At 40.8% G+C, this 22,369-nt stretch overlaps 1 protein-coding gene and 1 long non-coding RNA gene across 3 annotated transcripts in view; one reads left to right on the top strand and one right to left on the bottom strand.

Moving 5' to 3' along the window:
* The window catches only part of LOC114867735 (uncharacterized), a 10,671-nt gene extending 8,802 nt beyond the window's left edge, over positions 1 to 1,869 (bottom strand). Inside the window, exons 1-2 of one of the 2 annotated variants that reach the window (XR_005898461.2) lie at positions 1,378 to 1,869; positions 105 to 176 (exon numbers count right to left, since the gene is read on the bottom strand). This is a non-coding gene — a long non-coding RNA (uncharacterized LOC114867735). Of the gene's footprint in view, positions 1 to 104; positions 177 to 666; positions 808 to 1,377 lie in introns of those variants that run through there. The other variant, XR_003787921.3, reaches the window with a different exon arrangement.
* rasa2 (RAS p21 protein activator 2) lies at positions 798 to 22,369 on the top strand. Its single transcript, XM_029170661.3, has 24 exons — positions 798 to 937; positions 3,594 to 3,717; positions 8,111 to 8,214; positions 8,305 to 8,399; positions 10,500 to 10,576; positions 11,920 to 12,003; positions 12,367 to 12,439; positions 12,575 to 12,651; positions 13,148 to 13,249; positions 14,687 to 14,840; positions 14,926 to 15,074; positions 15,417 to 15,531; positions 15,757 to 15,831; positions 15,959 to 16,082; positions 16,824 to 16,930; positions 17,021 to 17,104; positions 17,243 to 17,320; positions 17,429 to 17,502; positions 17,744 to 17,850; positions 18,110 to 18,192; positions 18,357 to 18,565; positions 19,016 to 19,119; positions 19,476 to 19,653; positions 19,744 to 22,369. The coding sequence occupies exons 1-24, from the start codon at positions 880 to 882 to the stop codon at positions 19,772 to 19,774; spliced, it is 2,466 nt and encodes an 821-aa protein (XP_029026494.1). The 5' UTR covers positions 798 to 879; the 3' UTR covers positions 19,775 to 22,369.

Raw genomic sequence — 22,369 nt, 5'->3', positions numbered from 1 at the left:
AGTGTTACGACCAAAGTGTGTGTGGCAAATCAAGGAGATAAGTGGATCACTCATTAATATGCATATAATAAAAATGAATTGTCATTAATATTTACAATGCATACCTGACTGTGGGCCCAGAGGAGATGGACCGGGTAGTACCAGTACCTTTACTGCGAACCAGCCAAAATAAGACACTGAAACGGAATATAAATACATTAGGGCAAATAAATGTTCTTTTAAATTATACAGACAATTATAAATCACAAATGTTGTGGAATACTCTGTAAAAAGTATGAACCATACAGTGAACATAAATACCACGAGTCATTAAATTGACAGGATTAGTGTAGTGCCATTGCTATTTAATAATAATAATAATAATAATAATAATAATAATAATAATAATAATAATAATAATAATAATAATAATAATAATAAATAAAAACACGGTGATTGAGTATATAACCGCCTAAATCCTAGGATTCCTTTAGAAGTGAAAAACTTCAAGTGAACTTCAGAAACTAGTTTTAGTGAAATCAATATTCAGACACTCGTCAGAATGAATACAGGGTTAATCTAAAGCACTAAATATATACGGGATTAGCCAAGTGAGCTCAGCCGCGGCTCCACCGCTCGGTGCGCGTTGCATAAAGGACAACACCGGTCCTCATTTAAAATCCCTACCGTCCTCCAGACGGGAGACTTTTGAGGAAGCTTGATAGTCATCCAGGCGTTTTAAGGCACCCCGGGAGGAAAACCGTTTTCAGGCACCCGCGGTACGGGACCTGACGTGACGCGGCAGTGGGGCTGGATTTCCTCCGCTCTGCGTGCATTCATAAACGGATATGAAAACCCAGCGCTGAAGGCACCGGAGCAGCGATACAGTCAGCTCTGACCATGGCGGAAGAGGACGACGCGAGGATTCGGATTTTACAGAGCCTTCGGGGTAAAATATGTAAGTTTGGCTGGCGGGGCTGCCCTTTTTGCATCTCTCCCGGGGGGAGACGGGTCGGTGGACCCCGGGCGAGAGGGGCCGGAGGGGCGCGGCGTGCTCCCGGTAGCGTGAAGCGCAGGCACGGGCAGCCCGTTGATCTGGTCCGTCCGCTGGTAGCTGCTGGCGAACGTCAACTTAGCCTAGCATGCTAGCGGCGGCGGCTAGCTTGTTGTGAATGGTTTCATTCACCGAGGCGCCCCTCGGGCTCGTCGGCGGAGCGGCTCGCGCGCGGCGGGGCGACTCGCGGGAGCCGGGGAGGGCGGAGGCTTAAAAATGCTGGCGTTTTTTGGTTTGTTTTGTTTTTTGCCGCGGACCTGCGCGTGTCCCGGGAGCCAAGTTAACGGCGGCGGGCGGCGGCAAAGTAGGTTAGCCACCAGCAGCCGCCGTTGATCGTCACTAACCCATTCAGCTGGAACGGTAGGCTCGCGCTGCAGACGTGTGACAGCCAGGTAACCCGGCGAATGCTGCACGTCAGCGCTCATCTCAGCGGTGTGATGCTCACTGCGGGGCATTGGAATTAGCATCTCGGGGCGGCAAACTCCCACCCACCCCCGGTAACGCGCCGTTCGAAAGCAGCGTCCACCCGGTGACACACAGTCAAAACCCAGTGACGATCCCTGCTGTTTGTTGAGCGATGACCGACGCACGCCGATCACCGGGGCAGATTTAGTTCCTCGTGCACTTTAGCATCTTGATCCAGAAGCGATGTAGGCTTCACGTGCCGTCATCCGCCTCTACAATACGATTAAACGTCCCGAGCAATGAGTCGGATGTCTCGCTTGTATCAGCACTGTCGTTATTACAGTAACCATGCGTGTAATAATGTGGTTAAATCGGAAACACTGGCGTTAAAGTCAGATCCCTCACAACCAGTGTCTTCGTTCGCAGACAGGGCCTCGTCCACCTGTTCGCCTCCCAACAGGCTGTTCACCTGTTCCAATTTGTATTTGCATTTTCCTTTTATTCCAAACGATTTAAGACATGTCTGAGTACTTGGCTACAGTGATTCAGCAATTACTACCACTTATTTATTTAATTACCACAAGAGGCTGATTCTCACAATGCACTCCTACTCCTCTATAGAGTTTTACATATATGTCAAATCTGGCTGGGCTTGATTTATACTTATGTCATCCATAAGTCTACACCCTGTGCAGCTCTAGCCTACCTATGTTTTTCCATTAAGTTGCCACGAGTGCTATCTTTTACATAATCCTGTCTTACCATAATGTAATGATTAAAAATATAATAATTTGCACTGCATACTATTTAAATAGGGTGTTCATTTGACTAAATATTGGTGGAATTCATGCTTGGGAGACATTTTGTTTTTAAAGCTGGTGTCCATCGTGCTGCAAGGCTTAACTGTATGTGTTTACTGTAAGGGGTAAAAAAAAAGTAACTAGTCTATAAAGCTGGAGCATAAGCACACAGGAGGAAGACAACAGTCAGTTTCACTACTATGAATTAATGAGAAAATGGTAAGCAGAACAAAATAGAGGAACTATGATAGCATGTAACTCACTTTGCAGTCTTACGAAACTTCTTCCTTGTTCACACTTTGTCTTTTTTCCTTTAGCCTGCATCAGTAGAGGTAACGCTCTGCGAACCCGTCTTGTCATAGCAGCACTTAAATGTCCAGTGTATGTTTTATGTGCGTGCTTCTTGATTGATACTCGAAATCTAAATCCGAAAAAAGGCAGTCTCACGGTGTTGTTGAGCGTTATTCCCTGACCTTTAGGTTGTGGCTTTGACCCGGTGACATGCTTCTGTCAGAGGCAATACTCGCTCGGCCAGCGTTTACCATGTGCATATCGCTGGACAGCAGCTCATCCATGTCTAAGCTTACGTGGCTGAACCTATCAATGCACCTTTTATTAACAGTCTAATGAAAAGATTGTGTTCTCAGCCCGGCTTACAGTATTTAGAGGTCTGATTTACACACTTTCCTAACCTTTGTAAAGGTTACACACTGTAAAGGTTTTTATACATCCTCGGTGTGAGTGACTTCTCTTCATGTGTTCTGAAGATTCAAGTTCAACTCGCGCGGCTTGGGTTCGGTGCATTTTTTTCTGCATGTGTTGCACAAAACCTCAGGACATGTAATTTGGGCCTGCCTGCAGTGTAATAGAAGTGGGTGCAAGTGATGTGTGTTACAAAGGTGTTTGTCATTTGTGAATCAGCGCTGTGCCATCCCCATTGGTTATGCTGAGGAAGTCAGTGTTTCATGTTTTTAACCACATATGAGCCTGAATTCTGCATGAGCGACATCCGCTCTGCAGCTTGCCCCGTCGATTGGCATGAGGCAGTGTCCCGGCATGAACGCAGTGATGTTGAATATAAAAACATGCAAAGTGCACAATGTCAAAAGAGGTTATAGTGCGGCGGCGGCAGTAAAATGAACCCTCACTGTTTTAATGTTTGATTCAGTCAAAAAGTAAACCGTGTCTTTTGACATTAACTAGCTAAGCTTTCTGGCATTTTTTGCAACTTATTAAATGCACAATAGAAATCTGTCGAGTCCACTTGTTTATAGGGGATTTAACATTGTTACAACAATCATGATTTTATTTTGTTGTTCAATAAAATACAATAATTTCAACCTCTCGTTTTGCAGGTGAAGCGAAGAACCTGGGACCTGTCTCAGGTCCAAATCGACAAAGGGATCTTTGCACCTTTTGCACCGTCAGTCTAGATCAGGAGGAGGTGTTCCGCACCAAAGTGTTTGACAAATGTGTCAGGTAAGTAGGCTGTCCATGAAGCTTTAATGTGTGTTCCACATTTTCATCATGATTACATTTCCTAATCTCGTCTTCTTATTTTCTTGTCTCCTGTTTAAAGTTCCTGTTTTTCTGTTGTTACTGTATTGTTAAAAGTTAATTTTGTCCAGTAATGTTAGCATCTACATTAAATATTATGGTAGCATTGTTTGTATGCTACTGGACTAAACATCAAAATATGTGCAAAAAAATTTTTTTTTTAAATTAGATTAGAAGCTTTATTCAGGTTAGGATGTTTGTCAATTTTTACATTATGTTGTGCACATGCACAAATTAGCGTGTTTGACCATGGTGTTTAATTGTTGACATGTTATAGATAAACTGACAGAGTTGCACAGCCAGGAGAGTTCGTAGAGGCTGTTGAAATGTGAGATTATCTATAGTATTAATGTAACATGTACACTGACGTACTGGTGCTGTGTGACCGTGTAATATGAAAGTTGTCAGTGCAGTCGTTGCGCTTCACGGGATCAACACGTTTGTTCTGGAGTTGTGTACAGAACATTTTAGAGCCTGGGGTTTTATCTTTCATGGTCATTGCACACCTCACGTATAGCAAGTAATGTTGGTTATACAACAAGTCTAAACATCCTTCTGTTTATATATGGGCAACGGATTCGGGTTCAGTCTATTATTTGTGGCATTTCCTCCTTTAACTACGGCTTTCATCTTCACATGTGACCATGTGTTGCCTTTTCTTTAACTGCTGCACAACTTCAGTGTGAATGTCACTCATTTTTGTGATTTTATATATGTTTTATTTTCAGTCATAGAAGTTCTGTTATTGCCGTTACGTTGTGGTAGAAAAGAACAAACGCCTCTAGATTTTCTTCCTGTAAATTTAACTTTTATTTTGTTATTAAAGGAACATGAAAACAAGATAAAACCCTCTTTGAGTAACAATACGTCCATATGATTTATTATTACTGTTGTTTTTACTTTTATATAGTATAGTTCTTGTAGTAGAGTATAACTTGAACTGAACCTGAATGCCTTTTCTCCATGCGAATCATTCAAATAGTCAGTATTCAAATTTTAAACTAATGAAAGGCATGAATGGCCTGGAGCATTTTAGGACATGAATGGCTGCTGTTACTCAGTTTTTAAGTCATGATATAAGCCTCGCATACCGTGTGGAAATAGGCGTAGCATGGGGTGAATATCTAGTTTCAAACGCAGCCATGCGATTAAACCTTAAACTGTCAATACACAGCTCAGAGCTGTTAATGTGGACGTGCAGCACTACTTCAACAGGGAAACGTGAAGTCATTCTGACAGAAATGAGCTCTTTTACCTGTAGATACGTTTTCACAAGCGGTTCACAGAAAGGTGTGGGTGACGGGCATTCAGAGAACCTTTAGGTTTCTATGTCATTGCACATCCACTGTAAACATGGGTCGGCCTTCTCGAGGTATTTCACAACAGCTCTTTTTTTTTTTCTCTTCTGATTTCGATGCTGTTCAAAAGGATTTTACAGCCTCAGAGGAAGTGTGTCCTCCCACGCTGTCCCCTGTTTTTCTCTGTGTCACTCTCGACTACCTTTAGCCTGTGTTGAGCACGTCTTAATAATCATTCCGATTTGTCCACTGTTTATTTGATGGCGTTTGACTAACTCCTGTTTTACGGACTCCTGTTTCTAATGGTTTACAGGCTGTATAAAAGCTCTAATTGCCGCTAATCCCTGCGATAAAGCAGACATGTTCCAACAGCTGTGGTCAAGTGGTTCTACCTGGCATTCTCACATTATTTACAAGCTTGGATGGCAACACAAAGGAAGGTGGTATAGTGAGTGTGCACAGAATAGGGAGGTTACAAGTGCATAATTTCATGTGCTGTTGAGGATGTGTGGGCGTATGCTAGATGTGTTGACCAAGCCCAGTACAGAGGTGTCAGGCAACATGTTTCACCATCCAACATCCATGAATCAGAGGAAGCGTGAGTGCAGTGATTAAACTTTAGGACCTGGTATTTATGAAAGCTAGAATTGACTACATACCCAACATGCATCTATTTTAACTGGTCTAAGATGGTAAAATAATTAAAAGGCTACCATAACATTATATAAACACTTAATGCAGTAAGAACTGTTGAGGTCTGAACAGGTGGTCCATCTGCAGGCAGTGCAGGCATAGAGGTAGTGCTTAACTGACAGTCGGCTATGTCAGATCAAGCTGTCTAGCTCGCTGTCTTGATCGTGAGGTAGTTCTGTTGGCAGGACTGAAAGGCACAGATGCTTGGGTTCACAGTGTTTCTGCCAGCTCCTACAGGGAAGTGGGTCCTATGCTGAACAGAGATCTCAACATGTTGTTGCTAGGCTGGGTTATACAGTACCATAGCTCATGCTGTTTTATGATTGGACTCGCATGATCTCACCGGTTCTGCATGGATTTCTTCCGGATCCTCAGTTTCCCAGTACCTGCACGTTGCTGACCGTGGATTGGAAATGCATTTTTTTTCCTTGTGTAAATTTGTTCTTTGTGTTGGCCATGCATTGGTTTAGGAACCTGTCCAGAGTCGGCCTTCTAAGCCCTAATGATGAACGAGACTCGTTTGACCTCATTTCACAGCCATACATTTAACCTACAGGGATTTCAGTCCAATAGGATTTGGTTCCAACGGAGAGATTTGACTTTGCCATTCTGCAACCTTTCTTTAAGCCATCTTTACTAAAGGAATTGTATATTTGGGGTCACTGTCCCACTGCACGACCCAGTTTCTAACACACATGGATGTCTTGACATTTTCCTCTAGAATTTGGTGGTGCAACTTAGAATTCATAGCTCCATCCATGATGGCAAGCTGTCCTGATCCAGTGGCAGCAAAGCGTGCCAAAATCGCGAGACTGCTGCCAGCACCATGTTTAACAGATGGATAAGGTTCTTATGCTGGAATGCAGTGTTTGGTTGTTGCCAAACATGAGAATTTAAATAAGTCAGGGCCTCCCACATGCACACCAAATTGTCGTCCTGTTGATTGAAACACATTAAGTAGTATTCGGACTTTCATGATCGTTCTTAAAATGTGATGTTCTTGTAGGTGGCTGTCAGCTGTGGGAGTACATCTGTAAGTTGTAATAGTGAGAGTGGTGCAAGAGCAGATGTGCATGTGTCAGGCTGTTTGATAATTGCTTGCAGAGTCATTTTATATGATTTTTGTGATGCTGTATTTTTCTGTTAGTTAATCCTTGTTTTGGACATATGTAACATGCTCGCACTGACTTCAGACCCACACAGTCCAGCACCATATTGTTATATAGTGGATGGATATTTGTTCTAAGTGAAAGGTCCCTTCCTTCCATTTGGGTCAGTTAGATCTGAGCACAATGGTTTTCAGCAGAATATCATGACTGTGTATGAAGGTTTTGCAGAGGCTTGTTAACAGATTTACAGTAACGTGCAAGATCCTCTGAGCCCTAATGAGTCATAGGGGCACCCTGTGTTGTCCACCGTCTGCTCAACAGTTCATTTCCTTGTAAACTGAAAAATCCTGTTTGTGCTTAGATATGATAATTTCATGTAGGCAAGAGTATTACACCATATTTACTATGGATTTGTTATATTGTCTGGACACTATAAATACAGCCTTGTATCTTATATCTATAAGTATCATCGGTACACCATCGTCTAGCCAATAGCGTGCTGCATGATGGCTCTGTTTCAGTCATGCCAGCATTTCACTGTATCGGTCAAGTAGACGCTACAATGCAGCTCCATTAAGCCACAATACTTAAAGGATTTAACACCTGTCTGTGCACTGTCTTCTATTCAGACAACATCACTCAAGCGATTCTGAAACAGTTGAAAACAAAATTAATATTGGTTTCTATAAACTGTGACCAATTGTAAATAAATAATAATTAGATAAAATTTACAACAATTCAGTCTTAAATTGTACTTGATGCTTATTTTAATATTTAATATTTTTGTCCCATCTGGCATTTTAGCATGTAACATGTGCCGTATTACAGTTTTGCTTTTTCAGGAGGAGTTATATGCTCCTTGTACTGGATGCTTTCGATAGATGATAAACTAAATTGCTTTTGGTTTTAAATGGTTTTGGATTAAAAAAAAAAAATTGTCAGAAAGATTTAGGTTTTACACTATGTCACATTGAACACTTGAATGAGACACTGTTGGTGTTGCACACCATTGGCAGTCAAGCAACCTAATGATTCTGTGTGAGCCTTGGTTTCAGGCCTCATAAAACAATCAGGATATAGCCACTTATCTGGTCACATTTTATCATGTATTACACCACCTCCTACACACATCTCTTACGCTCTTGCACGCTCTGCTATTTACACCGGAAGCTACATCCTGGTTTGCTATATTAACCCTGTGATTTTTATCTACAGCCCTTTCTATGGAGAAGACTTCTACTTCGAGATCCCACGTCCATTTCTATGTTTATCCATCTGTGTTATTGCTAAAAGCGTCTTTCAAAGGGATCTACCTGTTGGTAAGTTTCATTTAGTCACTTGAACACATTTATTTTCTCATGTGAATGAATGGCTTTCAGGTTAATGTCTGTATCTTTGCTTTATCTCAGGTAAGGTGTCTATCCGCAAGGATGACCTGTGTAAATACAGCGGGAAGGAGCATTGGTTCAACCTACAGCCGGTGCATCCTAACTCGGATGTCCAGGTAATTTAGGAAAATTAGCAATAAGTCTGTTCTTGTTAATTCAAAAGAATTTGTTCTCTCTTCTGACAGCATTGCACATTTTCCCGCCTGTTTTGTAATTAGTAAACAGAGCATGTAGGAATTTTAATTCCACATGCATTAAAGCTTACTTTAGAGTTGCTGACGGGGACACAGGACCTTTCAACTCAGGGAATGCGTGCATGCAGCACCCCCTACATAACAAGCAGGAAACTCACTTGCATTTCTACTAAAATTTGCATAGATAAGGCCATTTCCATGTCAAAGTAAGGCTTAATAGTCTCTGTCCAATTCTATGTTTTAGAGCTTGAAAACATTAAACAGGCTCAGCTTTGTTCATCGATGCTGCTGCTCCCCAACACATCTTTGCATTTAATTTTCTTGCAGTTGTATTACAATGAGGGAGACTCCACTTTTGGATTGTCACGATAGTCATGGGTCTAACATGTAATGGTTTCCACTGTTGGCGTATTTCTTTCTAATAAGTGTTTCTTGTAAAGATACCTCTGCAAAGACTGAAGAAAATGACAGCAGGTGGCTTTAAGCCCACGTCCGTGGAAAACACCGCAACTTATAGTGTTTTAAATACTTACTGTTGTTTTTGTTACTGTTGTAAAAAGATTTATACCTCCTGCAAGATTTTAGTTAAATCTATTCAATAGCTAAATCTAATTTCTCATAATGATTCAGAAGTCCAGTCTAGGTGAAATTCAAACCAGTCATTTCAATGTTTTTTTGTATCATGCAAATGTGACTGGTTTGTTGTATGGAACTGCAAATACGATGGGTAGTTAGAATTTCCATACAGCCTAAATCCAGGAAGTGGTTTTTTCATACGACCAGTGTGTGACTGTGTCAAAACCCATGGTCATTCTGAATTTATGAGTGGTTTGCTGCAGTTGCGTTTTTTGTGAATGAATTATTTTGAAGGAAAAGGTGCTACTATGATATACATACAGTTCAGACTATACATACAGTATAGTCTGTATTTAACCTTTGATTTATGCATTATGTATTGAAACTGTCCTTTCAGCATCTTTTTGATGATCTCTTGGGTTGTTGCGTGTTTAGCTTTAACATATAGGGCACATGTGGGTTGTTTGTTTCAACATTTCTTCTAGATTTCCCGGTCTAGTTGTGTTGAGTGAAACTACAGCACACTACCACTTCTGTGCTGCTGTAGCTAACATGTTGACTCTAGCTGCCATTAGCCCACGCCAGACTATTCTGGGTAGGTGCTGCTACACTGATTCAATCACAAGTAGACACTTTCAACTGCAAAGTTACATCAGTGAGCGGTGGAGGTGTTGTGTTTGTGCAATGCCTCCCTGGCTTGGTTTCTAGTCAAACAGGCTGTGTGTCTCCTCAGAAGTAGGAATAGATACCTCATGTTCCTCTATTCACCTCTTGATTAGTCCAAAAAAATGTAAAAAGAATGTTTTAATCATATTCCCAAAAGACAGGATAGCTCTGTGTAGGGTTAATGTGTTTTATTACATTGGGTGATTGGAGAGCGCTGCAAAATAGTGAGCGTTCTATTGGCTTGAAGGCCTATCTTGCATCAGAAAGAAGTACTTGCCAAGTGCTGAATTGCACAGAGTGCAAGTGTGTGGGCGTTTTGTTTAGCTCTCTCCCTGTGTCTCTCTGTCTCTCTCTCTGACACTTCCTAAGCCGAGACCGGCAGCCTTCACCACATCCGATCCCCGTAAAGATCCTTTTGAGCAATGACAAAATTCACAGCTGTTGTGGCTCTTATCACACATGGTACCTCCATTAACATAAAACTGCATGAAACATGAGGTGGAGCTGGACCAGAAAATAAAATTTTAAATGTGGATTGAGAGATGTCATATTTTAACATGGTTTATTTATTTTTTTATTTCTAATAAAATGCAGTGACATGTTTTTAAATTTATTTCATTATTGTAAAATAAATAGTTTGCTGGTTTAGTTGAGTCTGGTCATTTTCTTACCAGCACATACTGCAGCCCACACTTTTATCTTGTTTACAACCCACATATTACTAACTCAGAATTGGACTAAGATTTTCTCACTGAATGTGCCTGGTTCATGTGTTAACAGGGGAAGGTTCACCTGGAGATGCGATTGAATGAAGTGATCACAGAGAACGGCTCAGTAGGTCAACACTTAGTAGTTCGGTGAGTAACATTATTGCGTCAGAAAGAAAGTAAAATGCTGAGGCCAAATTGTGTTTAAGTTTATTCATGCAATCATTTTAAAATCAAGAGGAGCATGTATGTATTAAGTTATGCTCCATTTCATGTCTTAACTCTGAGTGCCTTCTGTAGAGTATTGTTATCACACACTATTCTGTTTAGGTGTGTTGAGTCCCCCATTCATGCTTGAAGAGCAGGGTAATGAGAAGGAAGTGATGGCATCTGAGCAGGAAGCGTGCGCCTCTTACACTGCAACCACTGTGGTTTTCTGCTGCCGTCATTGACTGTGTCACTCAGATTGTTTGCTTCAACTTTCTACCCAGTGTCCTCTCACTATACGTGGAAAAACAATGATAATCCATTTTTTGTAGCCTGTGTTGAAAAGATCATATCTAATAGAGTTGCATTGATGTCTGTATGCATTTGGTTGCACTTTGAGTCGCCAGGGTCAGAGCAGATTCAGAAGGTGTTGAGTTGAGAGATGCCAAGGAGACTATGGGGAATATTGTCATGACACCCTGGAAGATGATTCGCAAACATCCTGACATTTGCTCTGCTCGGCTTCTCCCTCTGGCCTCACTTAGTGTTCTGCTGAATTCATTCTTGATCTCTGATGACTTGTGCTTAGCAGCCACATCCTGTTTAGGGTGCCTACATTTTCTGTTTGTTGTCCCCTGAAACACCTGTAGTTTTAAAAAAAAAAAAAAAAAAAAGGAATGTTCCCTTCTCAGAATGAGCCAAGCATGCGGGCAAAGCACCTCGTCTAAATGAAGCCTCTGAGTGCTTGGTGCAGTTTTAAATAGTGGACAATCTAATAAAGACTTCTCTCCCTCCTCAACCGCCATGTTTATTTGAGAATGGAGGACTTGGCAGAGAACCCCTTTTTAAATAGTGATCTCGAGAACTGATGCCAAATTAAGCAAGCCTGAGCACTGAAACTAATCAAATATGAAACAGAAAATCATTTGGAAACGCAACCATATTCACGACAATATGTTAAGTTTCTCTAGTTCAATATTGATTTAAGTCCTCAATCACATTAATAACAATATAAAACACAATACATATACAGTAAGTACAGCAAATATCTCCTGCATTACTCATCACATTATGTCTTTAAGCCTTTCGTATCGGTGCATGTTTATCACCTGAAGGCAATGTATAAACACAAAAGCTGGCTTAATCATCATAAGTCTCTGAGAACTTTAATTTGATTGGGTCTCAGCTTCCTGATTCTGAGCATTGCTTCCTGTATGTTTCTTGTTCTTTGTTGTGTCCCTGTGCTGTAATTGTTTTAATTGTATTGCTCTTTATGCCCTCCTTAGGATAATAGAGTGCCAGGGACTGCCTTTAATCAGTGGGCAGAACTGTGACCCTTACGCTACAGTGTCACTTGTTGGACCTGCCAGGTGATTCTCAATGTCACACATGTGTTTTTCAATATTCTGATATTATTTGCATGTTAAAAGTATAGACACAGATCATTTTAGTATTTAATGGTTTTCCAGAAAGCCTCAGACCTTTGAATATGTTCTGCTCTTAGAAACATAGACTTACTAAAATGGAACGCAATATCAAATCTACAGAAAGCTGATAAAAGCCAGAACCTTTAAATTACATTAAATAAATGTCATTTTGTAGATGGATTTCAGAGCACATCGAGTTTAGTCCTGATACAAAGAAGGAAAACAGGAAAGAACTGTAATGTTTTTTTTTTTGTTTTTTTAGACTAGGAAAATATTTTTATGTAATCTTATGAAATATGTCCCCAGGTCTGACCAAAAGAAAACCAAGGTAAAGAAGAAAACCAGCAACCCTCATTTTGAAGAGACCTTCTTCTTTGAGGTAAACTTTGCAACTATACATTTAGCTGTTCATAGCTTTCTCATGCAGTTTGAAATAATACTTTGACATCTGTTAGATTGGGGCAGAAAGTGATCTCTGTGTTTAAAAAGTAGGACTTTGCATGTTCATCTTCAGGTCACTCGGTCCAGCAGCTACTCTAAAAAGTCTCATTTCCAAGTGGAGGAAGAGGACATCGAAAAACTTGAGTTAAAGTATGTTTGTTTCTTCTTCTCTCTCTCTCTCTCTCTCTCTCTCTCGCCCTGGCACTCTTTCTTCCTGTCTTGTTCCTCCTATATGGCCTTAACTGAGGAAAAATGATTTCTTAACAACCTGAGGACAAACAAGTGAATTTGGACCTGGTGTGTTCTGACTACTGATAGCGAGCCTTGCTTTCTGGTTAGGGATATGTGGGGCTTCCGTGACAGTGGACTCGTAGCTCACTGGGTAAGACTAGAGCGATTTAAAGGTAAACACTCATGCATGGTTTTGAGGTTTTAATTTGCAGTGGTTTCATTGCACGGGCCTATATTAGCTATTTCGTCTGCACCAAGCGGGTAAGCATCATTCGGTAATGACAGCTCAGTGGTCATGCATTAGTGCTGAAAGCACAAGAAGAAGAAATGTCTTACACGATGCACATGTTTGATGCGGTGTATTGCCATCTTGTCTAATTAGTAGTTTTACTCGCGATCCACTCTACGTTTGCAGGGTTGACTTGTGGAACAATGAGAATCTGGCTCAGGACGTGTTTCTGGGGGAGACGCGGGTGCCTGTTAGGATCCTGCGAAATGACCACATTCACAAAGCCTGGTAAGACAAACCCTTCAGATCCTTCTATGTAATGCATAAAGGCACCTGTTTAAAAGTTAAAATATGTATTACAACAGCAATCTGCAACTCATAAGTAAACACAGACATTATGTATTATAAATACTATATTAGTATATGTTGAATATATTGTGGTTTTAAATGTTTATAAATTGCCAGAAAGAGATTTTCCTTTACACTCAGTGTTTAATTTGTATCCACCACATTTGACAAGACTTTATTATTTGATATGAAATGTTTTGTAAGCAGTGCAGCAGAGCCTCACATGTAAATACGAGTCATACTGGTGACGGTAAAGACCGTCAGTGAGTCAATGACAGTGTGACACATACACAGTTTCTGTTGTTCTCCTAAAGTCTGAAAATGAAACGGGTAGAGTGGAAACTACAGGACACGGTCTCATGTTAACCACCTCCATTTTCTTTTCTTCTTTCGATTTTAGTTTAATCCAGAACTATATTTGTTTCACACTGGGACAGAACACATTAGATTGTTGTCAATAAACCTAGTGGAGGTAGATCTCCGACTCCAAGGACCAGTCACCTTGCTGACCAGATCTAGTCTCGACAATCGGGAGCCTCCTGCCTCGGAGTGTTTGTTTGGACATCACGTTCTGCTTATCCATAACAAATTGCATGGTTTAATTTTCCATGCCATTATATTACATTACATTACAATGTTCCTGGATTTCTTAGTGTTCAGCTGTTTTTCCGTTGTGTGGGTGTTTCCTTGGTTTGCGTCAGTCTAGGTGATATGGGATTATGCCAGATGGCTATCTGTTGGTACATGAGGGCCGTGAGCTCGGTGTGTGGGTGGCTTTTTGCATGTTAGCAGTGCTTCATATCCTATGTTTATGCTGGAAATCATCCATGTTGCACACATAAACACGGCTCAGCCTCATGAAATTAGCACAGGTGATCTGCTTTTTTTTAAGGAGGTGTCTCTGTGTGTGTTTACCAAGATCAAAATGTTTATGCACGAATCTGCTGTAGAGCACTGCAGCTTTGAGGTGCTGCAGTTCAGTTTGACATTAATCAGACTGTGTTGCTCCCCCTGTTGGCTAGTGGTGATAAATACATGCAGAAAAATCATAGCTCATTTTATTTTTTAAGCAGAGTTAGCCGTCTTGTGTTTCCTTTCATGTATGTTTGAATATGCAGAGTGATGTTAATCTACAGCTTTCTTTTATTATGCAGAAAAGTAGATTAACGAGAGGGGAGAAAAAATAAAGAAGAACGCAGTGGGTTTCATTTAGTAAATTAGATTTCCTGTTTGTCATTTCAGGCCAGCTTCTATTTTTGTGAATTATAAGGAAACTGACAGAAGTTTCATTATTTGGACTGTGTTTCATGGGAACACAATATATTGTGCTGTAGTTGTGATTAGGTTAAAGGACTCTGTTTCCCTGCTGCGTTACAGGTATCTCCTCCAGCCTAAAGGGAACGGCAGCAAGTCCAAGTCTGATGATTTAGGATCATTGCGTCTAAAGCTGATCTACATAGAAGACACCGTGCTGCCATCTGCCTGCTACACACCACTCCGCAACCTGCTGCTTAAATCCCCTGATGTAAAGGTAAACCAATAAGTGAAGTGTAAGACTGTATGTAGAGGGGTGGATTTTATCTATTCAACATTAACTTTTTTTTTATTGCTTTCAGCCCATCTCGGCATCAGCAGCACACATCCTGGGGGATATCTGCAGAGAACGATACGAGGCTGTTCTGCCCATGGCCCGACTGCTGCTCCACCACAATCGCTTTGTGCCTTTTGTCTCTGCTGTGGCCGCTCTGGAGCTGGACAACACTCAGTGAGTATTTGCCCATTTATAACACACAGTAAGTAGATACAGATACATGTCCAAATAAATGTCACAACCACACTGTTACTTCTCTTGTCTGAGTTCCTGTTTTATTTCCAACCTGTGACAGTAGTAGTTTCTGCTGTCACTGCTGGGATAGTTTCATGTTGCTTTCATGCGTGCAGTATCAATTCAATAGAATTCACATGATCAAATTGAGGAAGAAATGGTCATGATGTTAAAGATGAGCATCGTCTTGTCCTCCAAAAACTGATTTATTTTTTTAATGTTCTCAGTAAAGTTGCAGTATCTGTTTGACACACTAGTGGAATATTTCTGTGTCATTTAAAGGGAGGCTAACACTATATTTCGTGGAAACTCGCTGGCAACACGCTGCATTGATGATATGATGAAGATAGTTGGAAAGAATTACCTGACCGTTACCCTGAAGCCTGTAATAGATGAGGTATGAGTAAGATGAACACACGCACACACACACACACACACACACACACACACGGAATGAGTCAGAGGTCATAATGGAAGACATCTCATTATGTTAGACATTAGATTTACATTGCAATTTTTATTTATCAGTGGTTCAGTAGTGACTTTTTAAACAACTCTGTAATTAGTATTTTCTACTAATTTGATAGAATACAAAGGTTTACATGTTCTTTGTGTTTTGTAGATTTGTGAATGCAACAAAAGCTGTGAAATTGACCCCATTAAACTAAAGGAAGGTGACAACGTGGAGGTCAACAAGGTAACTGATTCAAGTCTAGTTCACACACAAGCAGCATTTCCTTTGGGGGGCACACACCACCATTTGCCCTTCTGTTCTTATCAGAAGTCCATATTAAATAGTATCTGGGTTTTCTGTCTTTCTGCAGGAGAACCTTCAGGGCTATGTTCAGAAAGTCTTCTCCTCCATCACCCAGTCTAGTTCAAGCTGCCCACCACTCATGTGTGATGTCTTCAGGTCACTGAGACACTTGGCCTGCAAACGTTTCCCAGGTACATTAAACGCTGGAACTCTTACGGCTGTGTGACATGAAATTGCTCAATTATGGAAAATCCCAGAACGAAACCCAGCCAGACCTAGAGCAGAAAAACAGTATTTTACAACAGGAAATCTTTGACTGCTGTTTTGTTCCTCTGACACTTTATCTGTAACAAATCACAGATTAGCACATACTGCTACTGGTGACTCACTTAGACTAAATATGTTGATGGTCTCCCTTTTTTTAAATTTAGCTTTTATTGTCACCATGTACTACTTGATTTAAGGCAGGGAGGGAGGGAAGCCAATCCTGTTTGTGTTTTAACAATTGTTGCACTTACAGCTTCTAACCTACTGAATATCAGCGATGCAGGGAATCACACTGGACGTAGGTTGGGATAGATGGGAAAACAAGCAGGATTGTGGCTCTTGGCAGCCAGGGTTGGTTACCCCTGATTTGGGTTTGATAGTATATACTTGAGGATTAAATAAGAGCAATAGAGCAGGCTTGAAGGCTTTAAATCAGGTGTAAACCAAGATCTCACTGTGTAGTTTGGCCTATTCATATAACCGTAACATTTGTCCAACCTTGCACTTTTCTTACACCAGGTGGAGCCAAATCACCAAACTTACTACACAGGGATCAGTTATTCCTGTCCCATCCCCCTAGATATCTGCTACAGTATAAACATTCCTTGAAATGGATGAAAGTCATTATTGAATGTTTGTTTTACCTGACACCTTTTTCGCAACAGCTGACCCCCACGTTCAGTACTCGGCTGTCAGCAGCTTTGTGTTCCTGCGCTTCTTTGCTGTTGCTGTTCTGTCGCCACACTCTTTTCAACTCCGCTCTCATCATCCTGTAAGTGCACCACCCTGACATTCCCAGTGATCAAATCCAAAATGTGATCTTTACAGCACAGTGTTAACATTGTGCATTCTCTACTTGTAGGATACTGAGATTTCCCGCACACTTACACTCATCTCAAAAACTATCCAGACTCTGGGCAGCTGGGGTAGTCTGTCAAAGAAAATAGTAAGTGGTAAAATAACTACTTAAATAGGGGTTGACAAAAAGGGCAGGCAGGCGCTTAATTACATTTTTCAAATTGTAAAGAAAAATTGTAAAAATAGTATTTTATAACATTCCTAATCTCTTATTTTTTATTTTCAGTCTAGTTTCAAAGAAACTTATATGTATGACTTCTTCAAATCATTCCAAGAAGACAAGTGCATTGAAAAAGTTAAAAAGGTATTTTCCTACTTTCTATAAATTAATCAATATATTTGTTTGTTTATTTATGATTTGAAATAGTTAGTGCTGACACAATACCATAATATTCCTGTTTCTGTTTTCCAGTTTCTCGATGAGATCTCTTCTGATGTCAGCAAAGAGTCTAGTGGGCTGGAGGACGCAGTGGTACTGAAGGAGGGGTGAGGAGCCATAGGGAGAAAATATAGGAAGGCTTGTGGTTGCTTTGTTTAGAAAATTTACATCTGTAGTCGGTTCTAACCATGCAGCGGCTTTGAGTGTTATCTTTAGACAGAAGTATTAGTATAACTCATTGGAGAGGAGGCTAGGGCTCATTTTTCTCCCTTCAGATGCTGCAAACATTACACTGATGGTGATTAGTTATGCTGATGATGGTTTTTTACTTGCGTATTGTGATTATAGGGAGGTGCATAAACGTGCCCAGGGAAGAAAAAGACTTGGAAAGAAAAACTTCAAGAAGAGATGGCTCAGAGTGACCAACAGGGAGCTGTCCTACCACAAACATAAAGGTGAGACCTCAGTTCCTCTAAAATTGTTAGGACACATTAGAAAGAGCCGAAGAAATGTAAATGAATGAAACTCTATGGGCTCAGTTGTTGACCAGACTGTTTGCATCAGTACATTTTCTCCTTTCCTTGATAACCGCTCAGGCACAGGGCATTGGTTTTACCTGTTCTATCCTGTTATTGCAGAGGGAGGTGGTAATTAAAGTATAGGCTCTTTTTCTGTTTTCAACACAAACCTGACTTAATCTGTTGTGCGCTCCAGGGAAAGAGGCCCTGTGCACCATCAGTGTGAAAAACATCCAGGCGGTGGAGAAGCTGGATGAAAGTGCCTTCAACCGCAAAAATGTAAGTTAGCTGCTTTCAGACATCATCACGTTCAAAGTGTTCCCGTTTCATTGCAGACTGTGACAACTATATTAAAGAACCACGATATTCAGCTGAAGCTGTGAAATGAGGCTTGGCAAAACAAAACTGATATTTGTCCCAACCCTGCACCTCGCTCGCGTCAGATGTTTCAGGTGGTCCACTCTGAGAAGTCTCTGTACGTACAAGCTGGGAACTGTGTGGAGGCCTGCGAGTGGTTGGAGGTCCTGGGCCAGGTCACTCGCTGCAACGTTGGGCGCCTCTCCACCTTCCACCCATCAAATTACACCGCGGGAGCCTGGCAGTGCTGCAAAAACCAGAGTAGCAGCGCACCAGGCTGCAAGCCCTGCACCACGTGAGTGTTTCCCTCACATCAGCATCAACACCACCACCAGAGGGATATATCGGCAACATGTGCTGCTGATCACAATTAACGCCTAATAAAATTGTTGACCGCTGTTTTGCAACCCTGCCACTGAAGTATAAAGCGAAGGTTTAAAAGTGCACTTATATAAAGTCCCAAAATGGCAAAAACCAGCCTTTCAACTGATGGACGTGATTAGCTACAATGTGATGAACAACAAAAAAGCTTGTGTGTCCATCAGTAACTTTTATTAATCTACTCTAATAATCTGTGCAAAACGTTCAATTTTAAAAAAATCACTATGCATGTGACGACACAAATGCATGAAAAGTACTGTAATACAAAATTACAGGCCAGGTTAATAAATTCTTTTTATTTTGTTAGTATTAAATGTTTTTGAAACTGTTTTTGTCTTACACTCCACATTTTCATGTGTTTCAGCATAATGGTGGCCAACCTGCAGCTAGACATAGACTGTGACCGGGAAACAGAGAGAATCTTCTCTCTCCTTTCTTCAAACAGCACCAAGCTACAGGACATGGAGGGTCAGTGTCTGTTCACGATTATTGATATTAATTAAGATCTGGTTGCTGGGCCATTAAGGTTGGCTGTGTTGACGTTAGGGTTGTGAATATTTAAAACAAACCATTCAACATGTGAATGAAGTTAGGACTTTAATTCATGATCTTTACAAAACTGGGGCCTTAACGATTAGGGAATTACAGCCGCACTCACATTTTTATTGACTCATGAATAATCCAACAATAGGCCAATGAATAGTAACATTGGCAGGGTTTAAATGTACCCTCACTACACAACTATGGCTGATCAAGTATAAACCTTATCATGATCAGAAGTCTAACCCTTAAGCTGCACTATTTAATTGACTTTCTCTCTCCAGATGCATGTGCCAGTATGGCAGTGTACCAAGGCCCTCAGCGGGAGCAGGAGGAATACTCAAAGTTCACCATTCAGGAACCCAAAGAGACCTTTCAGACACTCAAACAGCTCAGAAACGTAATGGAGGAACTTCAAAGGCAGCACAACATCAGGAAGGACACCACGGCGCCTGGCAGCCTGTGAGTCTGCTGTTTTACTACCTATTGAGCCCGTATTAGTGTAACTAGTAGAGTTTATTTGTGTTCTTGAATTTTCTGTGTGATTTTCAGGGACAACCCAATCGTGGGGAAAACCTCCTAACCAGGGCAGACTGATGTGGCCTGAGGCGGGACACTACAGAGACCATACTCAGTCCTAAACAATCTCCGGAAGTTGTTGCAGCGAGAAGGTGTGATGTTTGTTCAGGACCAAGACACACCCTGACCTCCAGATGTCATGAGTCCACTACAGAAGTGACGGGAACCAGAACAACCTTGTGATGTTTTCCAGGATTCCTCCTGGAATCCTTGAATCGGACCCTTAGGTGTTTTCTTTTATTTGGTAGTAAGTTGCCTCGTCTCCTCAGTCTCTCATTGTGGTTCCCCCTTTTTTTTTTTTTTTTTTTAAGAGACTCCTAATTTATGTCCACTGCTACATCTCTGTCCGTATGAGAAAGGCATCATGGAAGGTGTGTGAATAGGCTGCTATTATTTTTATTCACCCAATTTTAAACCAGCTGTGATGACGCTCTCCCAATCTTTTAACGTGTTGCTCTGACATCGATCTCTGGATTTGATTGATAATCATAATCTGTGTTGAGGGCCATCCTCTGCTCGTGCCCGTATACTTTCATCTCTGAACAAAGACGTGTGCGTGCGTGCGAGTGTGTGTGCGTGTGTGTGCGTGTGTGTGTGTGTGCGTGTGTGTGCGTGCGTGCGTGTGTGTGCTTGTGCGTGTGTGTGTGCGTGCGTGTGTGTGTGCGTGTGTTTTCAGAGTACACTTAAGATGATAAAACCAATCTGCCTTACTTGATGGAGGTTTCTTTCACATTAAATGCTGAGGGAAAAACACAGAAGCACTTTAAATATTTGGAGCACTCCAAATGAATATTATTAGATACTTGGTATCAGCTTTTCCCCCATTTGATCAGTTACATGATCTAGAGTCCTTTTTTTTGTTTCATTTGTGTACTATAACATTTATAGCCTGTAGATTTTAAAATATTTTTCTTGACCAAAGACAGTTTGATAGGTTTGACTTGAAAAAAATAACAATAAATAATGTATTTTGAATACAAATGTTTTGCAAATGGAGGCAAATCATTATCGATTTTTATGTTGCTATAGGTTACACATTGGTTCGTGTGTAGATTTTGCTAACGTTATTTTCTATTGGGTGACTTCACGCAAGCAGTTGGCCTGAGTTCAGTTCTGGTTCCAGACAGCATGAGTGTTTATTAAGTTATCAGGACCCGACTTGGTGTCTGAAAATTTCTTAAAACATTTGCTTCAGTTTTAAACAGTAATTCTCATTTTATTATATGAAACTGGTGTATTATATTGAAACCATAATTTTAAAATGTAACCAGATGGATCTGTGATTTGTTAATTGTCCAAAATGAGCTGTAGGAAACAAACTTCAGTCCTTCAGTTTGTGTCTTCACGTTACCTGTAATAATTTCCACAATTTTTCAATCTGAATGAGGAAGTGTTGAAAAAGATACAAACTTGAATTTATTTTGAGAATTTGAAACAGTTGAACTTTGCATTGCGATGATACAGGGTTAACAGGGTTGTTTCACTGCTTGTGGAAAGTTGTTTTCAGAAGTTTTGTCTTTGGTCCGTCATATATTTCTAACATGCATGACTTGTATATTTAACAATATATTTTTTTAGGAAAATGTTTTTTTTTATCTTTTTGTTTGTTTTGTTAAAACACTGATTTATTATGTTGCTTTATTGGTACAGAATCGCGCTGTTTGTTTGCAGTGTCTCTTTGAGCCTGGCTGTTTTTTGTTTTCCTCCTTCATTGACCCTTCGTATTTGCAGCTGCTGCCAAACCTCCATGTGTCAATAGGTTAACATAGTGTTACTATGGTGAATATTGTGTTTGTGATTTCCCACCCACCTGCACCTGACTGTGATCACATGCAGGTTGTAGGTGAATGAACTGCTGGATGACTGAGAGCCAAATCACAACTGGGGAAACTGTCGATCTTTAGAAAATGACCACTGGATTAACTTTGCCTCTTTTTGAATCATTCTGGACCAAAATGTAACATCTGGCTCTGAATGTGAACCAGTCTCAGCATCGTGTGTTGTTATATGCTGCGTACAAGCTTGCAGGTCAGCTGCATTGGTAGTTTTAACACGGGCCAGTGGTTGATGTCCTCTGGTGGCAAGCGTGCTTTCAGATGAAGGTGAATATTGTTTTAGGTCTCTGTGTTCGTTTCACTCGGTCGTCGTCATCATTCTGCTTCCATCGGTTTTTGATGAGGGAAATTTTTAAAATTTGTTTTCTAACCGCCCTGTGGTTCTAAAATGCCAAATTTGGAGAATGTGAGTAAGAAACGTGAAAACAACGCAGGCGGCTGTGTATCGGAACATCCGCCCTGCTGCTGTGGCAAGAGACCGAATCAAATAAAGCATGTGACATTTATTAGGGAATTCCTACCAACTTCATACCCAAACTTAACTTCAGGTCTATAAGCCACACAGTCAAATAGTGTTCAATCATGAATCGACCTGGAGAGCAGAGTGTTCGTACTGCTGAGAAATCGGGTTGTTTATAAGCCTCTGTTAATGGAGATGCTGCGTAGCTGCACAGGACTGAGGGCGTCTTCACATCTTGAATGTCACCGTTCGGCTTCAGTACAATGTCTGTTCTTTTTATACACATTAAAGATTTTATTTTCCA

The sequence above is a fragment of the Betta splendens genome, chromosome 13 (genome assembly GCF_900634795.4).
Source record: "Betta splendens chromosome 13, fBetSpl5.4, whole genome shotgun sequence".
In the NCBI taxonomy this organism is placed as follows: domain Eukaryota; kingdom Metazoa; phylum Chordata; class Actinopteri; order Anabantiformes; family Osphronemidae; genus Betta; species Betta splendens.
The sequence above is the reverse complement of the archived record's forward strand: the minus strand, read 5'-3'. Positions and strand labels throughout refer to the sequence as shown.